The 26,806-nt window shown below is 43.2% G+C and overlaps 1 protein-coding gene across 1 annotated transcript; it reads right to left on the reverse strand.

The window, feature by feature from the left end:
• On the reverse strand, positions 1-26,676 carry LOC308093888 (GRAM domain-containing protein 2B-like). The gene is made up of 15 exons (XM_080440280.1): positions 26,644-26,676; positions 26,076-26,125; positions 23,151-23,318; positions 20,208-20,265; positions 18,551-18,623; positions 17,228-17,331; positions 10,957-11,046; positions 9,696-9,770; positions 9,005-9,073; positions 8,519-8,612; positions 7,001-7,084; positions 6,793-6,879; positions 5,054-5,159; positions 3,556-3,657; positions 1-1,803 (listed from the first exon to the last, which is right to left on the reverse strand). The coding sequence occupies exons 2-15, from the start codon at positions 26,111-26,113 to the stop codon at positions 1,788-1,790; spliced, it is 1,164 nt and encodes a 387-aa protein (XP_080296406.1). The 5' UTR covers positions 26,114-26,125; positions 26,644-26,676; the 3' UTR covers positions 1-1,787.
• Positions 26,677-26,806: the final 130 nt, after the last annotated feature.

Here is a 26,806-nt window from a genome sequence, read left to right on the forward strand (position 1 = left end):
TGTTTTACTTAAGTAAGAGTATCAATACTGCAATGTAGAAGTACTCTGTTACAAGTAACAGTCCAGAATTCAAAATGTACTTGAGTAAAAGTACAAAAGTATTGGTATCAAAATGTACTCAAAGTACCAAAAGTAAAAGTAAAAGTACAAGCTCACAACGCGTCGCGATGCGACGCGTTGTGAGCTTGTAGATCTGCTATTTTCAAAAAGCCTAGGTATAAAATAGGGCTAAAGTGGTTAATGTATGTTTTATAATGTAATCATTTATATCCACAAAGTAACTAGTAACTAAAGTTTTCAAATAAATGTAGTGGAGTAAAAGTACAATATTTGCCTCTGAGATGTAGTGGAGTAGAAGTAAAAGTATGGGAAATTGGAAATACTCAAGTAAAGTAAAAAATCCTCAAAATTTTACTTAAGTACAGTACTTGAGTAAATTTACTTGGCACCTCAATGTTAAATTGTCTATTTTGTTTCCCGAAATGTAAAACGATACAGAATTTGGGAAAATGGTCGGAAGTAATGTAAATTATACATGATTTCTTTGATCATTTTATTTTTTCTCTTTCTCTTCGGGATGAGCTGCCTCTGTGTGTCAGGCGGGCTCAATCTAACCTGTCCTATAAAAACAGTGTGAAAACACTGTTGTTGAAAAAACTACAGGCTAGTGATGCACTTTAATTTGTGTTTTTATGGCTTGATATTTGTTTTAGGGATTCTAGGCTGTTTTGTATTTTGTGAGTTCATGTGATTGCGTTGAGTGCTCTATTGGAGCTGTGTACGTTTATTGGACTATTCATGAAACAAGTGTACATTGTGATTACTTGTATGTCTTTTACCAAAATCTAATCAAATCATGTACCGAGCAAACATGCACGGTACATGATTAACAGACCTAAATCTACCCTTATTTTTTTCTTTCTTTTGTTTATGCCCAAACTGACTGGCTATACACAGGTTTTGTAACAATTTGTAGCAATTGTACTAAATGCCAAATGTTCAAATCATGTGCGGTATACTAATGTGTGTGTGTGTGTGTGTGTGTGTGTGTGTGTGTGTGTGTGTGTGTGTGTGTGTGTGTGTGTGTGTGTGTGTGTGTGTGTTTACATTACTTCAGACCATTTTTCCAAATTATTATTATTTTTTTCTTCAAATTTTGGAATTAAATAGCCAATTTAGGTGCCCACTCTTCCGGTCACTGTAACAAATATATAGTGTTCACGGTCAAAGTGCTAAATGACAGAGGCTTTGTTCAGACTGCATGCAAATCCCATCTGTTTCTCTGATCTGATCTCTAGGACTGACTGCAGTTGTAAAATCTACAGTAAACAGCGACCTCTAGTGGTTCATTGCTGTAGTTACTTAGGACTGACTGTCCACACTGTTATTATGCAAGTGATCTGATTGGATTTTGTGTATTTATTTAGGCGTATAGCGACACGTGGTGAGCTTGTAGATCGGCTATTTTGGGGGCGAGGAACGTCGTACGATGATGTCAGAGTGTCTACCAGACTGAGACTCGTCTTTATGATCTGATTCACAAAAATATGTTTCCCTGTGGATTTTTTCACTGTTCAAAACAATCTGATTCCAATTTTGATTCCAACAAAAAAAAAACATTTGGGGGCTGCCAGTCGGAACATAATAGCCTTATTGGCACTCGTTTGGCAATCGTTCTTGTTGGCAAACGTAGTGCTGATGAGACGATGTCAGGATCTCCGGTCCTGACTCTTCATGAACCGTGTGACTCTTCATGAACCGTGTTCAGTTCTCTGCTCTCTCCCTGGCTATGTTTCCTTGTACCTGCAAAATGAGGAACACATGAGAGGAGAGGAAGTGTAAAACATCTTGTCAGAATCTTGCACTAACACCAACAACATGAACTAAGGTACAGAAGCAGATAGTTTTGCTCTCAGGAGGCAAAGCATTATCTTTTTCATCAGGTGACATCAAAGTTTCATCAAAGTTCAAGGCCAACATTCCCACATATGGGTAGTCAATTGTGGCAAGCTGAAACACAATGCATTCTTACAACTGTTGCAATATAAATGTAAACGTTTTCAGTCACATGACGTGAATGGAAAAATCATAAAATGACCAATATGACAGGGAATGCAGAGTTGATCTTTAAGCAACACGTGAAGCAAAGTTTCACATCTCGACATGGAATGGTTACATTGTGACAATAAAGTAAACCACACCAAAGGGAAGTTCTGCATTCTCTTTTGCTTTGAGTACCCACCTACGCCCCCCCCCACGCCCCTTCAATGTTGCCATGTCCTCTTATTATAGGTTTTGATTGATTGATTGAATATTTCATTAGGCAAAAAATTTAAACAACACAATTACATTTATAATACTTTGTCTAAAAGGTCCGTCCAAAAAAAATCCTTGCGGTCTTGTTTCCATTGTGGTCCGTATATTCAATTAATAGATTAAGTCATGTTGGTTGCATTTTTTGGGGGCTTGATGCTAAAGTGTAGTTGGGCTTGTTTCCTAAATGTTTGCTATCAAACATTTTCATGTCAAGGACCATTAATGCGTTGGTTCTCAAAGTGGGGTCCGGGGACCCCCAGGGGTCCTTGGGGGGGTTCCAGGGGGTCCCCAGCAAAATGTGTTAATATAGCATCACAATAATTTCAACCACTTTAACCTTTTATACTTGGCTATTCAAAAATAGCAGATATACAAGCTCATAGCGCGGCACCGAGTGCAGAGTGCCGGGCTATGAGCTTGTAGATCTACTATTTTTGAAAAATCTTGAACATTTTTGCAAATCTTTGAATATAATATTTTTAAAGCAAACATTTGCAATTCAAATCTTTACTTCTGGGGGTCCCTGGAACTGAATATTTTGACATGGGGGTCTGCGGCCAAATACATATCATTTTGGGGGTCCTTGACATGAAAAAGTTTGAGAACCACTGCATTAATTTGTATTTGTTCCAGTATTTGTGTGTGGGTGTGTGTGTGTGGGTGGGTGTGTGTGAATGTGTAGGTGTGTTTGCATGACTGATAGTGGTGTGGCATTCTAATCTCTTATCGGCCGTCTCTCATAATGAGCCATGCTGTGTGGGTGACCTGCTGCAGGTTGATGTTTCAGGAAGTTGTCAGAACCGGTTTGAGCTCTCTGTCCTGTCCCTCTCCACAGCCTGGCTTTGTTTGTTTAACATCCTCTGATCATTTTCTCTGCTAAGCTTCCTCTTTGAATTTCCTCCTGTGTTAAATGGGAACGTTGTATCTCTGCCAGGTGCTTTCCACCAGGATGTCTATAACCGTCTCTGCCGGGTGGAAATCTCCTGTGTTTCTTTCAAATCTACGAGCTCAAAACACGTCACTTCACCCAGCGTTTCAAGCTTGTAGATCTGCTACTTTTGATGCTGTAGTGTGACGCTGTAGTATGATCACGATATATATATATTTTTTTCATGTGTGTTTTCACGTATGGTGTGGTGTGGTGTGGTGTGGTGTGTGTGTGTGTGTGTGTGTGTGTGTGTGTGTGTGTGTGTGTGTGTGTGTGTGTGTGTGTGTGTGTGTGTGTGTGTGTACACTTACGTAAGTGAGAATTCGGCCAAGGCTCCCAAAGCCTTCAGCTGCTCCTCTAGAGCCACGATCCTCAACCTGATGTACCCTGATGTGAACACCAGCACCACCAACCTACAGCACACACACACACACACAGACACACACGCACACGCACACACACACACACACACACACACACACACACACACACACACACACACACACACACACACACACACACACACACACACACACACACACACACACACACACACACACACACACAGTTACACGATCGGAGGTTCTGATTTGTCGGGGAAATTATTACAGACTATCAACCTTAGGAGAGTTTTGGACCTTAACTCCATAATATATGTTTTGCATGATTCCAGAGGCCATTCACATCAAACACTGTTTACACAACTTTATCGTTCTTAAGTGTGGATGCTAACTTAATCATCATTATAGTTATAGTTATCGTTAATTATAATAAGAATAACAATATCCCAAATGTATATAGCGCTTTTCTAAGTACCCAAAGACGCCTTACATGGGGGTGAGGAGAAGACAACAAAAAGAAAATCTACTTTAATAGAAGTAAAGAATAGCTAAGACTGTGGAATAAAATCAATAGTGGAACAGTAAAAAGGGGGTGTGCGGTTACCGGGGGAAAGCCATATTGAACGGGTGGGTTTTGAGAGCGGTTTTGAGCGATTGGAGGGTGGGGGCTTCTCTAGTTATCGTGCTCAGTGTGAATGGCGCTTTATACTTAGTACCGTAAATTTCGGACTATAAGCCGCGACTTTTTTCCCATTTTTCGACCCTGCGGCTTATATAACAGTGCGGCTTATCTATGGATTTTTACAGCTAACGGCCACTAGGGGACCTCCTAAATCTATGGATTTTACACCCGCGGCTTATAGTCCAGTGCGGCTTATATATGTTCCAAACATTAAATTTAGCTGCTGCGGCTTATAGTCAGGTGCGCCTTATAGTGCGAAAATTACGGTATGTATCTTTCGCCGCAGGCTGAAAACCCACCTCTTCAGGAAACACTACCTTTCCTCTTTGCCCAGCTTACTTGTTGTCAATTAGTTGTACGAGCTTTTGTCTTATTGGATCTTGCTTATTCGACACACTTATTTGTTTTAGCTCTTGCTCATTTGATTTTCCTATTTTGTCTCATCTGCTTATGAAAGTAGGTAGCTGATATATTGCACGTTTACCTTAGAACTAGGTACACTCTTAGTTGCTTGTTTTAGAAGAGAATGCACTTCTGGTGATTAGTAGTTTTGTTCCCTACCTATGTTGAATGCACTTATTGTAAATCGCTTTGGATAAAGCGTCTGCTAAATGACTTTAATGTAATGTAATGTTGTGCATCATATCTCACAGTGGAACTATGACTTTTGGTGCGAGACGCTGACGTTCAACTAAGTACAAATCAGGCGTTGCTCCTGTGAAACGTGCCCTCCTGTTCACCCAGGGTGGAGGGACAGAAGGACACACAGACTGTAATGATACTCACAACAGCAGATAGATGTAGAACACCATGTTCAGATGATTGGTTTCTTTCTGGAAAAGGAGCGAGGGAACCCTTTCAAAGACACCGTCAAGAGTCCACAAATCACCTGCTGAATGAAGGATTAAAAAAACACTGTCATCTCATCTGATCTCCCACACCTCCTCCTCAACCTTTCCTTAATTTCGCCTGACTGTCACCAGGCTGGCCTTGGACTTCTGCTCTTCCTCGTGGACCTACAGTACAGGATGTGGATTATACCAGTGAAAGTCACATTTTTGTGGTTTTGAGGAATTTTCACTTTACTGGAGTATTTCCAATTTTCAATACTTTTACTTCTACTCCACTACATCTCAGAGACAAATATTGTACTTTTTTACTTCACTACAACTATTGGACAACTTTAGTTACTAGTTACTTTGTAGATTTAGAATATTATTACAAAACATACATTAACCACTTCAGCCCTATATGGACTTCGGCTATTTGAAAATAGCCGATCTACAAGCTCACAACGCGTCGCGATGCGACACGTTGTGAGCTTGTAGATCTGCTATTTTCAAATGATTTTATACGTTTTGAAAACATGTAATGGAAGTTTTCGGCACAATGACTAATGAGTACTTCCACTGTTGGTACTTTAAGCACATATTGATGCCAATACTTTTACTCAAGTAAATTCTGAATACCAGACTTACTTGTAGCAGAGTATTTCTGCATTGTAGTATTGATAGTTTTACTTAAGTAAAAAGCGTAAGTACTTCTTCCACCACTGGCTGATACTCTGCATCTTAATCTCACGTACACCACACTGATACTCTTCTTGCACCTTTAATGTCTATATCATGTACAGTAGGCTATAATCTGCTGCTATGCTCATGCACCTTATGTGTAAACCTCATGTACGGATGGATATGCTATGTGTAAATATATGTACACACTTATCTCTTTCTCTTTCTGTAAACAACAGAAACGATGGAGCTTTGCACAAAAACAAATCACACCCACTGTTTTACACCTGTGAACCTGTGATGTGACAATAAAGATGATTCTGAACGAAAGGGACTACAGCATGAATTTTAACTTTTTCTTATTTTTTGTGTGTTTTTGGTCTCCCCTACCTCTCTTCTATCCCCAAAAATATCCCAGTTTGAACACTCAGGCTTTCACAGCAAATCTGGGGTTTTCTGTAAATTGGTCTCAAAACAGGCCAAACTGATTTACAATCCCTCCCGTTTTTCAGTTCCAACCAAAAAAAATAATATATATATATATATATATATATATATATTTTTTTTTTACTTTTTCCACACAGAACCAGGAGATGCATACATGCATACAAACTGGCTCAATAGCGCCCCGTGCTAAACAGGACAATGTGGTATTGCAGGTGAAAGTGCTTTATAAGCCAGAGAGAAGTTAGTTAGAATGAGTATATCTGAGGCTTGATTTAGGGACATAAACATATGATATTAAATATATATATATTTTTTATAATTCATGGTGTATATCCTTTAATGCCCCGTTCAGACGGCAACATAACTGCAACTAGACTCTAGTGTGTGAGTACTTCCTGTGTGTGTGTGTGTGTGTGTGTGTGTGTGTGTGTGTGTGTGTGTGTGTGTGTGTGTGTGTGTGTGTGTGTGTGTGTGTGTGTGTGTGTGTGTGTGTGTGTGTGTGTGTGTGTGTGTGTGCGCGCGCACGCACGCATGCACTCACACTAGAGTCTAGTGCGTGCATCTCACCTCTCTCCTCCTCCAGTGTACTGGTCATTTTGGAGGCCATCTCCTCCACTGTACTGCTTCTAGGAGAGGAGCTTCTCCTTACAGGAGCTGTGCAAGAAGCACAAACACAAACATGAGTGCATGCGTGCATGCGTGCATGCATGCTTGTATGCACTCGCACTAGAGTCTAGTGTTTGAGTGCATGCCTGTGTGCATGCGTTCATCTCACCTCTCTCCTCCGGTGTACTGGGCATTCTGGAGGCCTGTGTCTGTACTGTGCTGCTTCCAGGAGTGGAGTTTCTCCTGGCAGGACCTGTGGAAGAAAGAAGCACAAACAAACACAGACACTGAATCTCACATCAATTCAATGAAGTGACTGAACCGTTGCACCAGTCTGCACCATGCAGCCAACATCACTCTGACAAAAACCGAAACAACACTCGCAAAACACAGTCAGACATACACTATGCAAGGGATAATGTACGGGTAGCTGGTCATTATTTAAAAATAAATCCAGACAGGGTGATTATAATCACCCTGAAGGGATTTATTTTTCAATAATCACCAGTACATTATCCGGCTTATTACACGGCTACATAATAAATAAATAGACCCAAAAGTAACAACAAAACTAAGTATTTCCTTGCTTACGGCAATGAAAGTATTCCATAAGTGTTGCGCTGGGAGGACACGGTCGCCTCGGAAAACAAGGAAGTGTAGTGGATCAAATGGAATACATTTTTGGTCACTGCATTGTCTATTTCTCGCTTCAAATGTTTTCAAAAACATTCTTGAGAGAAACGTTTAGTTGTAAATGACATGGTGTGTTTGTTCACATAGCTATCATGTTGGATACAGCATAAAATCAAGCAGCTCAGGTTGATATGAGAAGGTTCTCTGAGCCTTTGATTAGACAGCGGTCTGTTATTGTGCTCATCGGTCATTATTCAGAAATAACGCAGCTGAATTCAGCGATTGGCCAATCAGAATCAAGCATTCAACCAAGCCGTGTAATAAAAGAAAATAACAGTGAAGACAGGAAAAGGAATATGCAGTCAGGCACTGAATCGTTCACCTTTCTAACAATATTCTTTCCATCTAATTTACTTTGGCTCCCCATCTCCTTCAGGACTGAATACAAGATCTCCCTTCTTCACACATCAGTGCATCCACGGCAAATAACATGTATTATTATTATCATTACCACAGCAAACATCACTTTATTCCCTGCTGAAACATCCATTCCACATTTCTACATGTGTTCTTGTGGGGCTGCAACTATCAGATATTTTTGTAGTCATTATTTTATGATGTTTTTGATTAATCGAATGATTACAAAAAGAAAGTCAATGAATAAAATTACCACTTCAAAATGATTTTATTTATACTTCATTGCACAATGGTGTCATGCAAAAATAGTGAAAGTAGTGCCATGTTTGACTATATTCGAAATATTTACAAAAGGATTGAACTTTTCACCCATTATGCCATACCCAAATCATCATCAATCATCAATCGTGAATCGATTATTTTATAAAATTATCGATTATTATTTTGTTATCAGAAATCACACCCGTATTGTGTGTGTGTGTGTGTGTGTGTGTGTGTGTGTGTGTGTGTGTGTGCGTGCGTGCGTGCGTGCGTGCGTGCGTGCGTGCGTGCGTGCGTGCGTGTGCGTGTGCGTGTGCGCGTGTGCGTGTGCGTGTGTGTGTGTGCGTGTGCGTGCGTGTGTGCTGTTGTCTCTTGCCTGCGTTGGTCAGTTCAGGAAAGTCATTGTCCACACATAGACTGTTGTTACGACTGACGGGGACACTGCCATCCAGACTGGACGGGCTGGACATCTGTGGACAGACAGGGAGACACGTTCATAGCTGGACTGCGGACAGGAAGATCAGTATAGTATTGTATTGCATATACCACAATGGAAATAAACCCCCTGGGGCGTTTGGTGTTATTGTTTTAACAGAGCTTATGACTGTACTACTGACTTTTGATTGATTGATTGATATCTTTATTGATCATGAAAAAAACATATGTCACATGTAACATACATCTGACCTGCCATAATCAAAGGATAACGCACACAAGCTTAGAGCTTGTTTCCATTGCCCACAGGTTGAGAACCAGATTTCTCTTTTTCCTTTTTCTGACAGTGATGCATGTAAATAAATAAATAAGTTGTTGATAGTGTGATAGTGCATTAGAGGACATATTATGCAGGCAGTGAACGCACAATGTCCTGATCCACTTCATTCTCTGCAGAGGACACTCTGGGACTGCTGTTGGCACTCTCTGCTCCCTGCTGAGGACACCGCACGCACGCATGTATGCACACACACACACGCACACACACACACACACACACACACACACACACACACACACACACACACACACACACACACACACACACACACACACACACACACACACACACACACACACACACACACACACACACACACACACACACACACACACACACACACACACACACACACACACACACACTACCTCAAGAAATCAGGGAGGCCAGCATAGTCATCATCTTTAAGGGTCAACTGAAAACCCACCTTTTTAACTTAGCTTCTAACCAGCATCTTATGAGATGTATTACTCAGCACCTGTGTTGCTGCTGTTTTGTTGTTGTTTTAATCTGTTTTTGATTATTGTATTGTTTTTCATACGTTTAGATTTTTGCTGTATTGTACAGCACTTTGAGCTGCATTTCGACGTATGAAAAGTGCTATATAAATAAATATACACAGATACTATAGGAGGACCAGGAAAAGTGTCCTCACAAATGTCTGTTTCTCAAATTCTACTATACTTGTGGGGACATTAAGGCTCTCAAGGTTTGTCCTTCACATGCATGTCCTTCACGTGATGGGTGCGCATGCACACACGCACACACACACACATACCTGTGTTTGTTGTGAACAGATGGACTGCAGCAACTTGTAACAGGTCTCCCGGTTCCTCAGAGACCCAAAGGAGTACTACACACACAGACACACACACACACACACACACACACACACACACACACACACACACACACACACACACACACATACACACACACACACACACACACACACACACACACACACACACACACACACACACACACACACACACACACACACACACACACACACACACACACACACACACACACACACACACACACAGTTGATGATCATGTCAGGACTTATTAATACATTTTATTTGTAACACACATAACCATTTTTGCAAATCACAAAATTTTTAAGGGGTTTAAAGGGTTTAAAAACATTGGCATAAAAAAGAACAAAGGCAAGACAAAAACAGAAACATTCTGCAAACATTCCCACCCCGATAAGCACTGTGAATTCTAGGAGTTGAAGCATTACATTTAGTTTGACTCGGTTCCACAGACAAATATTCTGAAAATAGCCGATCTATAAGCTCACAACGCCTCGCATTGCAAGGCGTTGTGAGCTTGTAGATCGGCAATTTTCACAATGTTTACAGTAGTTTGTTGGTTACTTTTGACGTAGTAATGGTCTTATTATTAGTTTATTGTTATTTATTCTTTTTTCATTTTAGAGATATTAAAAAGGGCTTAAAAGTCCTTCAATTGTAACTTGAAGGATCGTGCCCGGCCATTCCCACCGGGCACGATAAGTATAACGATAACGATAATTATGTCGGCGTCCACATCGATGAATGACAAAGTTTACCGTACTGTAAACAGAGGCGCCATGAAGCCATGAAGCTCCAGCTGTGTTGTCGGAGAGCCCTGCAATGAATATGGACCACCTGTTGCTGCTATATATATCTATATATATATATATATAGTTGCTATATATGTCAGTGTATATCAGTGTTTATATCGTTGTTAAAATCGCGCAGAGAGTGATCCGAACGATCGTTTACGGCTGTCGTTATCCATGTGGTGTGGACACTGCCATCCACTTGAGTTTAGAACGATATCTTTAAAGTTATACTTATCGTGCCCGGTGGGAATGGTGCTTTATACTGGTTTGTTTACTGTTAAGTGAGAAAACAATGTTGCACATTAAGCTAATCATCCGGGGACCCCCCGGAAATAATTCGGGGACCCCCAGTTTGGGAACCACTGGTCTAATGAATGGTCCAGTTACAGGTACAAGTATGAGAGTGTGGTGGGGGTCAGCTGACCTTGTCTCCAGTAGCAATGCGGACAGACACCATGGTCAGGTTCAACTTGTGCTTCTTCACCTCGGAGACGCTGGCTACAGGAATGACCACCTGCAACGTAATGGATGGACTGTTAGGCATTCACACACACACACACACACACACACACACACACACACACACACACACACACACACACACACACACACCTCAAGGAGATACTTGTTTGGTGTCACTTTGGCATACAGTCTGGTTTCTCTAGTGCCTTACATACTGTGTGAAAAGTACAGAATGTTTTTGTGATGACCTATTAAACTAATTACATTATGACCTATTAAACCTTATCTCCATATTCCAACTTTTTAGGGCTACGTCATCATACATGAGTCTCGCACAAAAGTAGTGAAACTAGCCGACTTACAAGCTCACAGCTTGTACAGTAGATCGTCTACTTTCACTATTTCCCCTTTTTCTTTTTTACAATAATAATAAGTAACGGTTTCTGACATTCAAGGTTTCCACCCGAGGGCAACGATATTCAACCTATCTCTGTCCCAAGTTGCTGTCTGTCCCCACTGCGAACTGCCTTTTCCCATACTGTTGAAGCACAAGGGGGCGGGGCTGGCGGGCTATGTTAGTGCAGTGAGTGGCAGTTGGGGCAAACGCAGTCCCCACAACATCGTTTACGATTCTGTGCCTATCGGTACATAACTCGGACGGCGCTTAGTCGAGCAGACCATCGGCCGGTCGCCACTCGCGCCTGGAGGCGCGAGTGGCGCGACTCCTCGGCCTCAAGGTCTGCTGAGTCGGCGCGCCTCCGTCATGGTCCAAAACTATACTTTATTGGCGGAAAAAAGTTGTCCGCGGTTGTTCGAAAAACTTTAGTCCCAAGCGGGAATCGAACCCGGACTCCCAGAAGTAATGGATCAGTTCAATGATTATTGAGGTGAGCCGCTGAGGCCAATGCTGGGATTAGGTATTCGGGCTGTATTAGAATGTGACGTCCTAACAGTATGGGAAAAGGCAGTTCGCGTCCCCACTGGCCTCAGATCAGCAGCCATTGTACAGTGAATGGAGCATCATTGGGGCTTTGGCAGGCATGGTTGTGATGTCATCCTTGCTCTGTAGTATCATCACGGGAGGAGAGCCTCACCTCCAGATACATTGTGACATCACTGTGACGAACGGTTTCCACCTCGATGACATCATAGAGTGTGACTGAACCAGTGGTGGAAAAAGTACTAAAATTCTTTACTTAAGTAAAAGTACCAATACTGCAATATAAAAATACTCTGTTACAAGTAAAAATCCAAAATTAAAAATTTACTTGAGTAAAAGTACAAAAGTATTGGCATCAAAATGTACTTAAAGTACCAAAAGTAAAAGTACAAAATATTTGAAAATAGCCGATCTACAAGCTCACAACGCGTCGCGCTGCGACGCGTTGTGAGCTTGTAGATCTGCTATTTTCAAATAGCCTATGTATAAAATAGGGCTAAAGTGGTTAATGTATGTTTCATTATATCATAGTGTATATCTGCAAAGTAACTAGTAACTAAAGTTTTCAAATAATTGTAGTGGAGTAAAAGTACAATATTTGCCTCTGAGATGTAGTGGAGTAGAAGTAAAAGTATTGGAAATTGGAAATACTCAAGTAAAGTACAAATACCTCAAAATTGTACTTAAGTACAGTACTTGAGTAAATGTACTTGGTTACTTTCCACCACTGGACATCACTGTGATGAACGGTTTCCACCTCGATGACATCATAGAGTGTGACTGAACTAAGCATGCAGTCAGGTAAACCAGGGGCACTGCAAGTGGTGGAGGACAGGTACTTTAACCCTGTGCCACCCCAGCACCACGGGCCATCTGGAGGACTGGGGGCATGTACCGTCATCACAATGCTGTTCATAGACTACTAACAGCTCTGCATTTTAACAACCTGACCTCCAAACTCCACCACCTGTACCTTATGGCACGTCACTCTGTGTCTGAACCCTGGACCTCACCACCGGCACCACCCGACCCTTAAAAAACTGTCAGGCTGGACAGACACTCCCTCATCCTCCTCCCACCCATGACCTTGAACACCGGGCGCACCACAAGGATGCGTAATGAGCCTCTCTCCTGTTTGCACAACATCCCACTATATGGCAACATGTCTGATCTCATCTGAGAGAGGGTAAAAAGAAGCATTAAAGGAGAATTCCGGACATTTTAAGTGTTATCTTTCATGTGTAGTTACTCACTGACCGAGTTAGGAAGTGGCGATGTGTTTTTCCAGCGATCCCCCTGTCTGTGAGTCTGGTCGACCCCCACCATTGGCATAGTGGGAGGCGCGTGGCTCAGTGAAAATCGCCTAATTCCACAGCTCCAAACTTCTTCTTTTTTCCACAAATCCTCCTCATGGTGTCTCCTGATACTTTCACATGCACTGTTTATCACTCACGAGCTGGCGTTCATGGTCAGCGACGTGAATGTTTTCCTCTCGCGTGAAATCTCGCGTCTCGCGAGATTCACTGCGCTCACTGCGCTCCTCGGGAAATCTCGATAACACTTAAAATGTCCGGAATTCTCCTTTAAAAAAGGCTTCATCGTGGGGTTAATTGATAGAAAATATCCACCAGATGCTTCAGGAGAATACATAACATGGCAACACATCCACACACTGACCAAACAGTCTGCTCCACAGGTCAACTCTAATAAGACAGCAATCAGCATTCTCTCTCTCTCGAGGTTTCATCAAATGCGTCCAGAGACATGTTTACTTGTGACACTGTCTCATTACCCAGCCCCTCCCCCCACCCCCACAAGTGACCATCTCAGTACCCACAGTACGGAACAACAGGGGCGGCCATAGCTGAGTGGTTAGTGAGCCCGCCTAGGGAGCCAGAGGCCCTGGTTGCCCCAGGTACGATTCCAGGCCAAGCCAGCAAATGTGTCGATGAAATGAAATTTGTCCCTGAGCAAGACTCTTAACCCCTAATTGCTCACAGGCCCTCATTGGAAACAAGACCACAAGGACTTTCATGAACGGACCTGTTAAAGGAATTATCCTTAGGTGCAATACAATACAAATATCGACCAATCAGAAGAGGGGGCGGAGCTAAGTAACACCAATGAAGGACAAGCACTTAAAAACCGAGTCCAATGAGGTGACTCACAACAAGTGGCAACGACAAACTGTTCAAAAGTTTTGGCAAATAGATAGAAACTATGAAATATCAACCATTCAGAATAGGGGGCAGGGCTAAGTTCCACTCCACCAAATCAAGGGATGCGACTCACACGTCTGTGCGACAAACCGTTCAAAGGTTATAGCAAAAAATAGGAACAATCAAATATCGACCAAACAGAAGAGCTACAAGTAAGTGGGTGTGGCCTTCCCACACCCACACACATTTTGATATGAATGATTAAGCCCTCACACGTTTAGCACTCACAATCTGGGTTGCCAGAACTGCTTATTATAATTTCCCTGCAAGATTTTATTTGAAAATAGCCGATCTACAAGCTCACAACGCGTCGCATCGCGACGCGTTGTGAGCTTGTAGATCGGCTATTTTCAAATAGCTGATGTATATGTTAACTCTTTGACTGCCAGAGTATTTTCATAAAGTACTCCCCCAGTGCCAGCAATTTGTGTTTTTTTATTTTTATATTTTGAATTTTTCTCATGAAAATAATTTAAGGACACATAATTTAAAGACCCAGCACAAATCCGCCACTAGAGAGCAGCACATGACAGCGTGATCAGGTCGTTGGGTCTCTCTCACCCTTCTTGATAGATTAGACAGGGAAAAACATGAAAACGGATGTGACGTCGTCCCAGATTGTTTTGATCGGCAAAAATTACGATGTGATACACGACGGCGATGACTGATCGTCACCCAGACCATAGATTATAGAAGAGAACCTGTCCGTTTGTCCGTTATACCGTGTGAAAAATCGTTTATTTACCTATTTTGGACGAAAATGACTGGGGAAAAAAATCAAAAACCGGAAACGGAATCCAGGCCATGAAACCGGATGCAGATGTCCGTGAAGTAAGTGGAACTCGAGAATAACATTGAATATCAAGCAGCATAGCGCAATCAGAGATTAAACAATGAACGCGCGTCGAACGCGTCGAACGCGTCGACGGCCAACTGGACAAAGTAGCACTTGACGCGTTATCGCGTCGTCCGCAGTCAAAGAGTTAAAGTGCACATGTGGCCCATAGTCGCTTCTTTTGGGCTGGTTTTCCTGGACCTGGTTGCTTGTTTCTCTCACAGAATCTGGCAACACTGCTCACAATAGCAAGTGATACTGATCATCCCCTCAATCATGCCATCTGGACGGAGATACAGAACTTTGAGACTTTTTTAAACCCATTCAATGCGGGAACGCGTCTGTGTCATTTTAGATTTGAGTTATAACCATTATTTTATACTTTTGGCTATTCAAAAATAGCAGATCTACAAGCTCGTAGCGCGGCACTGAGTGCCGCGCTACGAGCTTGTAGATCTGCTATTTTTTAAATCTTTTGCAAGGAAAGATGGACAGTGACTCTGCTGTCCTGACATCAGTGGGAAGTTCATTCCACCACTGTGGGGCCAGAACAGAAAAAAAGTCGTGACCGTGTAGATCGGCCAGAAGGACCCTTGAGCGACGAGGCAATCAGTCGCCCCGAGGTGGCAGACCGCAGTGGTCGGACAGGGGTGTAAGCATCGACCATAGCCCGGAGGTAAGAAGGAGCTGTTCCTTTCACTGCCCTATAGGCTAGCACCAGGGTTTTAAACTGGATGCGAGCCGCTACGGGGAGTCAGTGTAGAGAACGGAGAAGGATAGTTGTGTGGGAGAACTTGGGGCGGTTGAACACCAGACGAGCCGCAGCTTTCTGAACAAGCTCCAGAGGTCTGATGGCTGATGCCGGAGCACCAGCGAGGAGGGAGTTGCAGTAGTCCAGGCGGGAGATGACAAGAGCCTGGATGAGCACCTGGGCTGCCTTCTCCGTGAGGAAGGGGCGAATCCTCCTGATGTTGTAGAGGAGGAATCTGCAGGACCGTGTCACTGATGCGATTTTTGCCGAGAACGACGGTTGATCGTCCAGGGTCACACCCAGATTCTTCGCAGTCCGAGTTGACGTCACCACAGCATTATCAATGGTGATGGTCATATTTGAACTGGGGACCCCCCAACATATTCATATTTGAACTGGGGACCCCCCCAACATATTCATATGTGAACTGGGGACCCCCCAACATATTCATATTTGAACTGGTGACCCCCCCAACATATTCATATTTGAACTGAGGACCCCCACCCTGACAAGCACTTGAAATTGTAGGAGTTGAGGCATTACATTATGTTTGACTCGGTTCCTGTCACAGTCCGCTCCTCGGGCTGTGGACGATGACTTTATTATTCGGACCTTGAATGCCCTTATATGGTGTTGGACTCCTATAGGCTGTTCTTTAGGCCTGGTTAGGCCGTTCTTTATATTCTGCATTTGTATTGTAACTCTGTTGCCCTGGCCTTGGTTTTCCGTACTCTTGTTTTGTAGTAGTGTTTCCTGTCTGCCTTGTTTACTGTTTCCTGTCTTGTCTCACCTCCCTGTGATTATTGTAAACCTAGTCACCTGTGCTCCTTGCCTGTTAGCCTATCCTGTGTTGATTGCCTGTTGTGTTCACCTGCGTCCTGTTAATCCCCTGTCTATTTAAGTCCTGTGTTTGATTCAGTTCCCTGTTGGTTCGTTGCTTACAGTCTTGTGAGTTATTTGTTAGTCCTTGCCTAGTTGATGCTTTGTACTTAGTTCACCTAGCTTTCCCAGTTTAGTTTCCCCTGTACGTCCTCCTTATTCTGACTGCTTACTTGTGTATCGACTCTGCCTGTACCTGGACTTTGATTACTGCCTACTCCCTTTGTTGGGTGTTAATAAACACTTTAATTTGAGCTACGCTGCCTCTGCCTCTCATCTTGCACTTGGGTCCTACACCTCCAGAACCACACCGTGACAGTTCCACAGATAAATGTTGTGAAAATAGCCTAGATCTACAAGCTCACAATGCCTCGCAGCCTCTTTCATAGTACAGTTTGTTGATACTTTTGATGCAGTATAATGCTCTTTTTCTTTTCTTTCTTTCTTTTTTTTTTGGTATTAAAAATGTCTTAAAGTCCTTAAATTGTCACCTCACTCATCTGGGGACCCCCCCCCACCCCCACAGGTCCGACCCACAGGTTGAGACCCATAATGCGCTGTGTAGTTCATACCATAGGAGTTTTGGTTGACAGTAGACAGCAACGTTACCTTGGTGTCTTTGAGCAGCACTGATGAGTAGAAACACAGGAAGTTCACAGACAAGTACAGCTTCCCATGGTAGAGACCTTCCTTCTGCAACGCACATGTGAACGCTGACACACACACGCACACGCACACACATGCACACGCACACGCACGCACACACACACACACACACGCACACGCACACGCACACGCACACGCACACGCGCACACACACACACACACACAGGCACGCACTTTAAGCAGGGAGTCAGGGACACATGAATTATTCTTAAACGCTTACGTAAGTCAAATCAAATTTATATATGATCAGCACAGACGACACAAAATACAAATGACATCAAACAGAAGAACACACTGGAGCAGCTCTTTATTAAGGTGCTGCTGAGTGTAATGAAAGACAAAGACCTACTGCATCTTCCTCAGAGCCATGACTCCATGCTGCCTTCACACAGGCAGCTACAAAGCTACAGGCTACCATTCATTTTCAATGGAAGGAAGCCACACAGCGATGAGGATACAAAGATACATCATGATGACGTTTGTAGCTGCTGTACAAAACAGCTACAAAGCTACAGATATGCTGTGTAGCGTTGTATCTTTTGTATCTGCCAGTGTGGACGCAGCATGAGGAAGATGCTGTAGCATCAAAATGTCTTTATAAAATGTTAACGTTACATTACATTTAACGTCAAAATTGGCTTCGGAATGCGAAAAAAAACTAAAGAATATCCATGAATTCAAGTCTCCATGGGGTGACTAATCGATAGAAAAAATGTCATTTTGAGGGTGAACTATCCCTTTAAAGGGACTACACCATGAATTTTAACTTTTCCTTATTTTGTGTGTGTTTTTGGTTTCCCCTACCTCTCTTCTATCCCAAACAATACTCCAGTTTGAGCACTCAGGCTTTCACAGCATATCTGGGGTTTTATGTAAATTTGTCTCAAAACAGGCCAAACTGATTTGGCCCCGAAAGTGACGTCACTAGCGGTACAATCCCTCCCGTTTTTCTGTTCCAACTTAGAAAAAAAGAAAGATTATTTTTTTCCCCTTTTTTTCTTACTTTTTCCACTCAGAACCAGGAGATAACATGCATACAAACTGGCTCAATAGTGCCACGTGCAAATCAGGACAATGTGGTATTGCAGGTGAAAGTGCTTTATAAGCCAGAGAGAAGTTAGTTGGAATGAGTATATCTGAGGCTTGATTTAGGCTCAAACCTTTTGAAAAACGTTTGAGGGACATAAACAATATGATATTAAATATACATATATTATTTTTTTATTCATGGGGTAGATCCTTTAAGAAAGACAGATGTGAACTCACAGTGTGTCAGGGCCTCTCCCTCTGATAGCTCCACAAACAGCTTGTGGAAGGTCTTGTTCTGTTTTACAAAGCTCTGTGAGGAAAACAACGCAGTCATGAATGTACGTGAATAGAAAAGAATCAACAAACAGCTTGTCAAAGAACTTCTGTTCTGTTTTACAAAGCGCTGTGAGGGGAAAAAAACAACGCTGAGGTAAAGTCATGATGAATGTTATCATGCCAGTGCTGGGGTTATAGGCATAGAGGTTTACCAACACTCTAAACGGGATTACTGTGGGAATTACATCAAATGGGAATGTAGGAATTGAGAGCAGCATCTGTCTTGTTGCACTGCTACCCATCTGCATCGGCTGCGGTTTATTTACACCGTTTATTTACTGCTGCTTATCATCCTATAATTCTACAAAGCTCTGTGCGTCTGTCTGTGCCCAAAATCTCTTCTGCCCGGTTCTCCTCAGTGGCTGGAGCAATTGACCTGCATTTGCACACAGCCATTGACCATTACCATGTGCACGCAACACCGAAGCCCGTTCTTTTTTCTCGCTTTCCCCAAATGTCAGCTGTTTATTAGCGTTTTTGTGTTCGCTGGCTCTCCCGGGTTGCCAAACCAGGTGCGTGAAACAAGCGCCGGCGTTGCCACATCCGTGAAACAAGCGGACCATGACGCGCGCACGTGTGTGTTGGAACTGTTGCAGGTACCAAGTACTAAGACACTTTTTATGCCTGATGTACTGTCTGTGCACAGCGCATAACCCAAACTGCACATATACTTTGGGTGCTCATATCCCCCCGATGGGTATGGTCTAGTCTGTATAATACTGTATATTCTTTCACCCCGCACTTCTTTCTAGCTCTATTCTTCTCCCCTTTCCTGAGAACTGCAAATGATGGAGCTTGTACAGTATGAACACCTGCAAACCTGTGATGTGACAATAAATCTGAATCTGATTGTGATCAAAAGTGTAATTGACAATTTAACTCATTCTCTGCCAGACTTATTTCTGGCTGTGTTTGCCCACTGCCAGCGATTTAGTGTTTTTTATAACTTTAAAAAATGCAAAAAAAAAAATTCTCCATTATGATCGCAAGTCCAATCGTTTATAAACACACCGGCGATACGTGCACGTCGCTCAGACAACAGACCGATCGTGGCAGAGTCTCTGTCCACCAGCCCAGCGTAAAAACACCATGTTTCGCCATGTGAACGGAAAACTCACTTACTTTTTCACCTCGCCACAGACCTCACTAAATCCCTTATGATCGCGTGTTCAACTGTTTGTAGACACACAGGGTAGTTGTGTGAGTGGCCCAGAGAAGACATTTTCAATCGGCGACATTCCATTTTGCAGTAGTAGCAGTTTCTAAACAGCGTTTCTAAACAGCGTTCTACGGCGGAGAAAGACAAAGCCGAGATAATGCCGTTTTAGAGGGGGACTTAAACGGGAAGCAGGCGGAAACGAAAATCTTCGATTGACGTCATTTCCGTATCCGGGTGTGCTACAATGAAATGTGTCACTGCGAGAGATGAAGGACGGTGAGATCTTTTAAAATCAAAGTTTTTTCAAAATTATGTTTTTTACGTCCTAGGCAGAATTGGTAATTGGAAATAATTACGTTTTTTACGTTCTTGGTAGGGAATGAGTTAAAAAGGACCTACAGTAGTGTTGATGAGGCCATCGGGCTGCTCCGGGCTCTCCTCTTCTATAGGCTGTGACCTATAGCAGGAGACAGACAGAGAAAGGAGAAAGAGCGTGAAACAGGCACCAAAGGTTTCTCAGTTCATCTTAAAGCCAATGCAGAAGTAATGAAAATGCTGCGGTTCCTCATTAGCGGTCCCAGCAGGTGGTCCGGTCCCCTCCTGCGGCTGCAGAAAAAAAACTTTCAAGCGTTTCATAAAGACTTTAATGTCTTCAATCTCTAGTTTTAAGTCTTCTTTCACACAGCATGATGATGCGCTTTTGTAAATGATGGTCCCATTAACCCATTCAATCTGGGAACGCAGCTCCATCATTTTTTGATTTATTTGGCTGTTCAAAAATAGCAGATCTACAAGCTCGTAGTGCGGCACCGAGTGCCGCGCTACGAGCTTGTAGATCTGCTATTTTTGAAAAATCTTGAACATTTGTGCAATATATATATATTCTACAAATGTCTTCTAAATCCTAACCGTGTTTTGAAAAAAAAAAAATCAGTGGTTCGCAAGCTTTTTCATGTCAAGGACCCCCAAAATGATTATGTATTTCACCGTGGACCCCCATCTCAAAATATTTTGTTCCAGGAAACCCCCAGAGGCAAACATTTGAGTAAAATAATTTTGCTTAAAACATATATATATTTTGCACAAATTTGCAAAAAAAATCCAAAATAGCAGATCTACAAGTTCATAGCTATGAACTTGCAGTGGCGTAACGCAGAATCGCGGGGCCTCCCCGCGGGAGTTTCACGTGAGGCCCACGTACATGCATGTGCGTGCACAACCTGCGCGCGTGTGTCGAAAAATTTCGGGTCTAATTCGGGTCTAATTCGGGTCTATTTGACCAATATAAATCAACTTTTTTCTATTTTTTTGCTGTAAAAATATTTGTATCAGCGCAGGCGGGGCCCCGCTTGCTGGTGGCCCCCCCGCACCGCAGCACTTGCTGCCCCTCCGTTACGCCACTGTGAACTTGTATATCTGCTATTTTTGAATAGCCAAAGTGTAAAATATGGATAAAGTGGTTACACAGATGCGTTCCCGGTTTGAATGGGTTAAATTAGAGAATGCAGGCCATACTTTCGGGGCTTTTGATTGGGGTTTTACTGAGTGACTGAAGACCCGCCCCTCGCTCCCCTTCACACCAATAGCACACCGGTTGCAGTTGCACTTAGGGCGCTGAACTAGAGGCTTCTAAAAAGGGCTCTGTAGGAACAAATGGGTGAGGTTTACAGTCCCTTCGTCCACGTGTTTTCAGTCTATGGAATGAAAACATGAGGAGTGAGATAAGGATACCGGTTTATTATCCCTCCATGACGTTCTCAGCAGTAATGTGAGGACCACGCCTTTTCTGTTGGACGTTCACAGCCCTCGTGTCGCCATGTTGTGGACATGTCAGCCGGCGTCTGCCTCTGATCTTTATCATTAGTAGAGCCAGACAAATGAATGATGGCAAAAAAGTGCTCCTCGGAGCACAGGTCTCCGCCAGGTCAGGTAGGTTATTGTGGCCTCCTGGTGGCGCTATAACAGGCCAATGTGAAAAGGGTGCCATTTCTTCTTAGGCCTTTCACGGCAATCGGACACTGCATTCATGATTTGAGGCATTTTGTTCCAAAAATGTGTTTTGCTAAATTAGACCTGCTGGTGGCGCTATAACAGGCCAATGTGAAAAGGGTGGCATTTCTTCCTCGGCCTAGTGGGAATGTGCGTGTGAAAGTTCACGGAAATTGCAAGCTGCGTTCATGATTTGAGGCCTTTTGTTCAAAACGGACCAATCCTGCAAACTTTGGAAGCCAACCTTAGCCAATCAGGATGGAATATGGGAAATCGGACAGATCCGGGTTGATCACATGACTATAGAGATACTATGTACCAATTTGCATGACATTTGGATAAAATCTGTAGGAGTAATGTCAAAAAATGAGTTTTGCACAAATCGGCCTCCTGGTGGCGCTATAACAGGCCCATGTAAAACATTTGGGGCAGAGGTTCTGAATTGGCTTTGAGGGAGTGTGTGTGCACAGTTTCGCAGCGAGCGGGCCAGCGGTGCCGGAGATTAGCTGGTAACACACAGAGGGACGGACGGACGGACACACCGACGGACAGGGGGTAAAACATACTCTCTCGCCATGCCTTTCGGCCTGGCGGAGACAATAATGGCCCATGTATAAATTGGTCTGGACTTATTTTTTGACAACGTCTTGGCCTTTCTGCCCTGGCCTTTGTGTCCTCAAAATAATTGACAACACCAAAGGCCAAGTGTCCTTCCAGGCCTGGTTGTACCTGAGAGAGAGGCTGGCGGTGTTGAGACTGTAATGGTTATAATGGTACCTGAGAGAGAGGCTGGCGGTGTTGAGACTGTAATGGTTATAATGGTACCTGAGAGAGAGGCTGGTGGTGCTGAGACTGTAATGGTTATAATGGTACCTGAGAGAGAGGCTGGCGGTGCTGAGACTGTAATGGTTATAATGGTACCTGAGAGAGAGGCTGGCGGTGTTGAGACTGTAATGGTTATAATGGTACCTGAGAGAGAGGCTGGCGGTGCTGAGACTGTAATGGTTATAATGGTACCTGAGAGAGAGGCTGGCGGTGTTGAGACTGTAATGGTTATAATGGTACCTGAGAGAGAGGCTGGCGGTGTTGAGACTGTAATGGTTATAATGGTACCTGAGAGAGAGGCTGGCGGTGTTGAGACTGTAATGGTTATAATGGTACCTGAGAGAGAGGCTGGCGGTGTAGAGACTGTAATGGTTGTAATGGTACCTGAGAGAGAGGCTGGCGGTGTTGAGACTGTAATGGTTATAATGGTACCTGAGAGAGAGGCTGGCGGTGTAGAGACTGTAATGGTTGTAATGGTACCTGAGAGAGAGGCTGGCGGTGTTGAGACTGTAATGGTTGTAATGGTACCTGAGAGAGAGGCTGGCGGTGTTGAGACTGCGGCCCAGCTCCTGGATCTGCTGCTGGGCCTCTGCCAGGCTCTGACTGCCTCTGGAGGGCTTGATGATCAGCAGGCTGCCTTTACGACTACCATGGGACCTTCCAGGAGTCCCAACCTCCAGAGAACTGCTTAAACTGCTTAAGTAAAAAAAAAAAAAGTGCAGAAGAGAAAGAAAAAGAAAAACTCAATCAAAGGCAGCAGCAGACAAAAAGTATTTAGTTTAGATTACATTTAAAATAAATAAGAGTGGCAGCAGACCTGCAGTTTTCTAGGAGTGTTGTTCCAGATATGTGGAGCATAAAAACTAAATGCTGCTTCCCCACGTTTAGTTTTGGTTTTAGGGACAGAAAGCAGGCCTTTCCGTATAAGTGTACATCAGTATACTGTACGGTCTGTATACACAGTCTACAGTTTACATAGTATATTTCTATAGGGCACATGTATCGGCACAGAATCTTTTCAGATGGGGGTCCGTGGCCAAATACATATCAATACGGGGGGGTCCTTGACATGAAAACGTTTGGGAAACACTGGCATAATATGGTATAGTTTATTTCTGCTTACCTTTACTATACTGTATCGTTGCTTATCTTAGTTTGAGTTGAGATATACTATACTGTTGTTTTCATTCAGTGCAATTATGCACCCAGTGTCACCAAGACAAATAACAAAGCACATGGCAATTAAAATAATTGTGATAGTGATTGTGTAGAGCTACTAGCGCTCACTGCTCCTAATAATTAGGATGGGTAATTGAGAGGACAGATTTCACGTACTGTATTATGTGCAAATATTGCATTTATGTATTTGTTTGGTATATTTTATTTTATTTTACAAAGCAACTTTGGGTACTTAAAAAGAACAATAACAATCAGAGCTATTATCATGTTAATATAGAATATTATATTATTTTGCTGTAACAGTTCAGTAGATCACAATGTGCAATTACGTTGACTCCATCAGTGATTCTCATCCTGTGGGCCGGGGACCATTGGTGGGCCGCAAGGGTATGGCAAGTGGGGCCCCCAAATAATTGGCGAAACACTTACTGTAAGATTATATTGTTTTCTTTAAAATCTTGAAAAGAAACGTGTTTTCTTTGTGATACAAGGCACAGGAATTATAGTGCGATTTCAGATGATTTGGCAAAATATGCAACCATGGAAAAACCATAATCATAATCACGCAACTGACTGCGTTATTATGACATAAGGAAGCTCAAACAGATGTCTTTGTGTCTAACAGCAAAACCCTGGAGGCATAAATAAGCTGAAACAATGAAACAATGCACTGTAAACTAAAACATCTTTGATTCTTATCAGTAGCTCTGGTACATCTTGATTGTCTACTCTAGAAGGACAAATGGAATTTAACTGCTGAACTTCACTGCAACTGAAACTGAATCTTAATCCTTCAACACAATTCATTACGTCAGGCCAGGGCCAGGGGTTCTCAAACTTCTTCATGTCCATGGACCCCCGTCTGAAAACATGTTGTGCCAGGGGGGACCCCATACAAGATTTGTGTTGTTAAAATGTTTTTGAAAATATCCAACATTTTGTACATTTTTGTACACGTTGTTTTGAAAATAGCAGATCTACAAGCTCAAGTTGCGAGCTTGTAGTTGGTTCCTAGCCGCAAGCATTGAAACCGAAAAGTCCTATCTGATCGTATTAAACCAGGGGTCTTCAACATTTTCAGGCCAAGGACCCCCTAGCTGAGAGAGAGATGAAGCAGGGACCCCCTCTATATCGTATAAAATTGTGTTTCAGATTAAACTTTTTTTGTTTACTTAGTCTGCTCTTTTTTCCCTCTACACCAAACACCTCTTTGCCATAAATAGCCGATCTACAAGCTGCGAGGCGTTGTGAGCTTGTAGAGCTGCTATTTTTGGCTAAAGTTTTCCTCAGAAAAGGGATGCTATAGTGTTCAAGTGGTTAAGGTAAAAAAAAAATCATATCACACAAAGATTTGGCGGACCACCTGTAGTAACTCTGAGGACCCCCGAGGGGTCCCGGACCCACTGTTGAAGACCCCTGTATTAAACAATGTTAAACTCACCAACATTGCAGCTGTACGGAAAGCTTAAGTAGCCCTATGAGCTACTTACCCGTTTTCAATAACGCAACGTCCAGATGCCTCCTACATTATTATGTGCAATTTCAAAACAGGTGGTGCCGAGGACGCGAACAGCCTTTTTGCATGTAGTTTAAGCGCAAGGGGGCGGGGCCGCGGGTGGCGGGTGGGGAGAGATCCTGGCGACGCGAGCTATGTTAGTGCACTGAGTGGCAGTTGGGGCAAACGCAGTCCCCGCAACATCATTTACGATTTTTCAAACAACCGCAGACTACTTTTTTTCGCCGATAAAGTATAGTTTTGGACCATGACGGAGGCGTGCCGACTCAGCAGACCTTGAGGCCGAGGAGTCGCGCCCGAGCGCCTCCAGGCGCGAGTGCCCGCGACGACCGGCCGATGGTCTGCTAGTCGACTAAGCGCCGTCCGAGTTATGTACCGATAGGCACAGAATCGTAAATGATGTTGTGGGGACTGCGTTTGCCCCAACTGCCACTCAGTGCACTAACATAGCTTGCGTCGCCAGGCTCTCTCCCCACCCGCCACCCGCGGCCCCGCCCCCTTGCGCTTAAACTACATGCAAAAGGGCTGTTCGTGCCGAGGACCGTTGAGTGATTTCCAACGAGCGCATTGGAGCGCTTCCAAACGCGAACACTAATCACCTGCAAAGAATGTATTGACAGAAAGTAGCTCATAACATAACGTCTCTACGGTGGATTTGAATTAAACTAAAACTTGACGGATACATAGAGGATAACGCAGGCTTTCAGTGCAGCTGCCACCACGTTGGCGAGTTTAAAGTTTAACAGACGTGTACTCACACAGCACTGTCCAATGAGCGCCTCCGGATGTTCGTCATGTTGTCGAATACCTGCTTACAAACGACACAAAACACAACACAAGGGCACGTGTACAGCAGTGTTCATTTTGTTCACGACGATCTACAAGCTCACAACGTTATGAGCTTGTACTGTAGATCGGCTATTTTCAGCATGCTACCAAGTGTAAGATCTGCCATTACGACGCCATCAAGGCACCGCCACAATATATTTTTTTGTCTTCGAAATCAATCGTAGATTTAGTCACCAAAAATGATATTCAGTCGACTAAAACTAGACTAAAACTAAAACATTTCAGATGACTAAAATATGACTTAAAATAAATGAAATGCTATTAAAAGACTATGACTAAACTAAATCAAGATTTGCTGTCAAAATTAACACTGGCGTACAGTGTTAATTACAGTACACACACACACACACACACACACACACACACACACACACACACACACACACACACACACACACACACACACACACACACACACACACACACACACACACACACACACACACACACACACACACACACACACTCTAAACCTACTGTGTAGTCTTGTTCACTCCAACAGTCAGTGTGTGTGTGGTGTGTGTGTTTGTTGTAACCCTGGAAGAACTGCAGACTGTCAGGGACCAGCCCACAATGTCTTTACAAAACACAGCAACTTTCTACGATTGGTCCGTTCCTTGTGGGTTTAACCAATGAGCTT

The sequence above is a fragment of the Gymnoscopelus braueri genome, assembly GCF_963280865.1.
Source record: "Gymnoscopelus braueri genome assembly, chromosome: 10".
NCBI lineage: Eukaryota > Metazoa > Chordata > Actinopteri > Myctophiformes > Myctophidae > Gymnoscopelus > Gymnoscopelus braueri.

Bases quoted from the DNA above. Each gene is read 5' to 3' on its own strand.
- LOC308093888 (XM_080440280.1), bottom strand. From the start codon at position 26,113: ATGACGAACATCCGGAGGCGCTCATTGGACAGTGCTGT. The intron at 9,771-10,956 runs GTCAGCTGACCC...CTGTGTGTGTAG, and splicing joins GCATTGCTACTGGAGACAAG to TACTCCTTTGGGTCTCTGAG. The intron at 9,074-9,695 runs GTATGTGTGTGT...CGGTGTCCTCAG, and splicing joins TCTGTTCACAACAAACACAG to CAGGGAGCAGAGAGTGCCAA.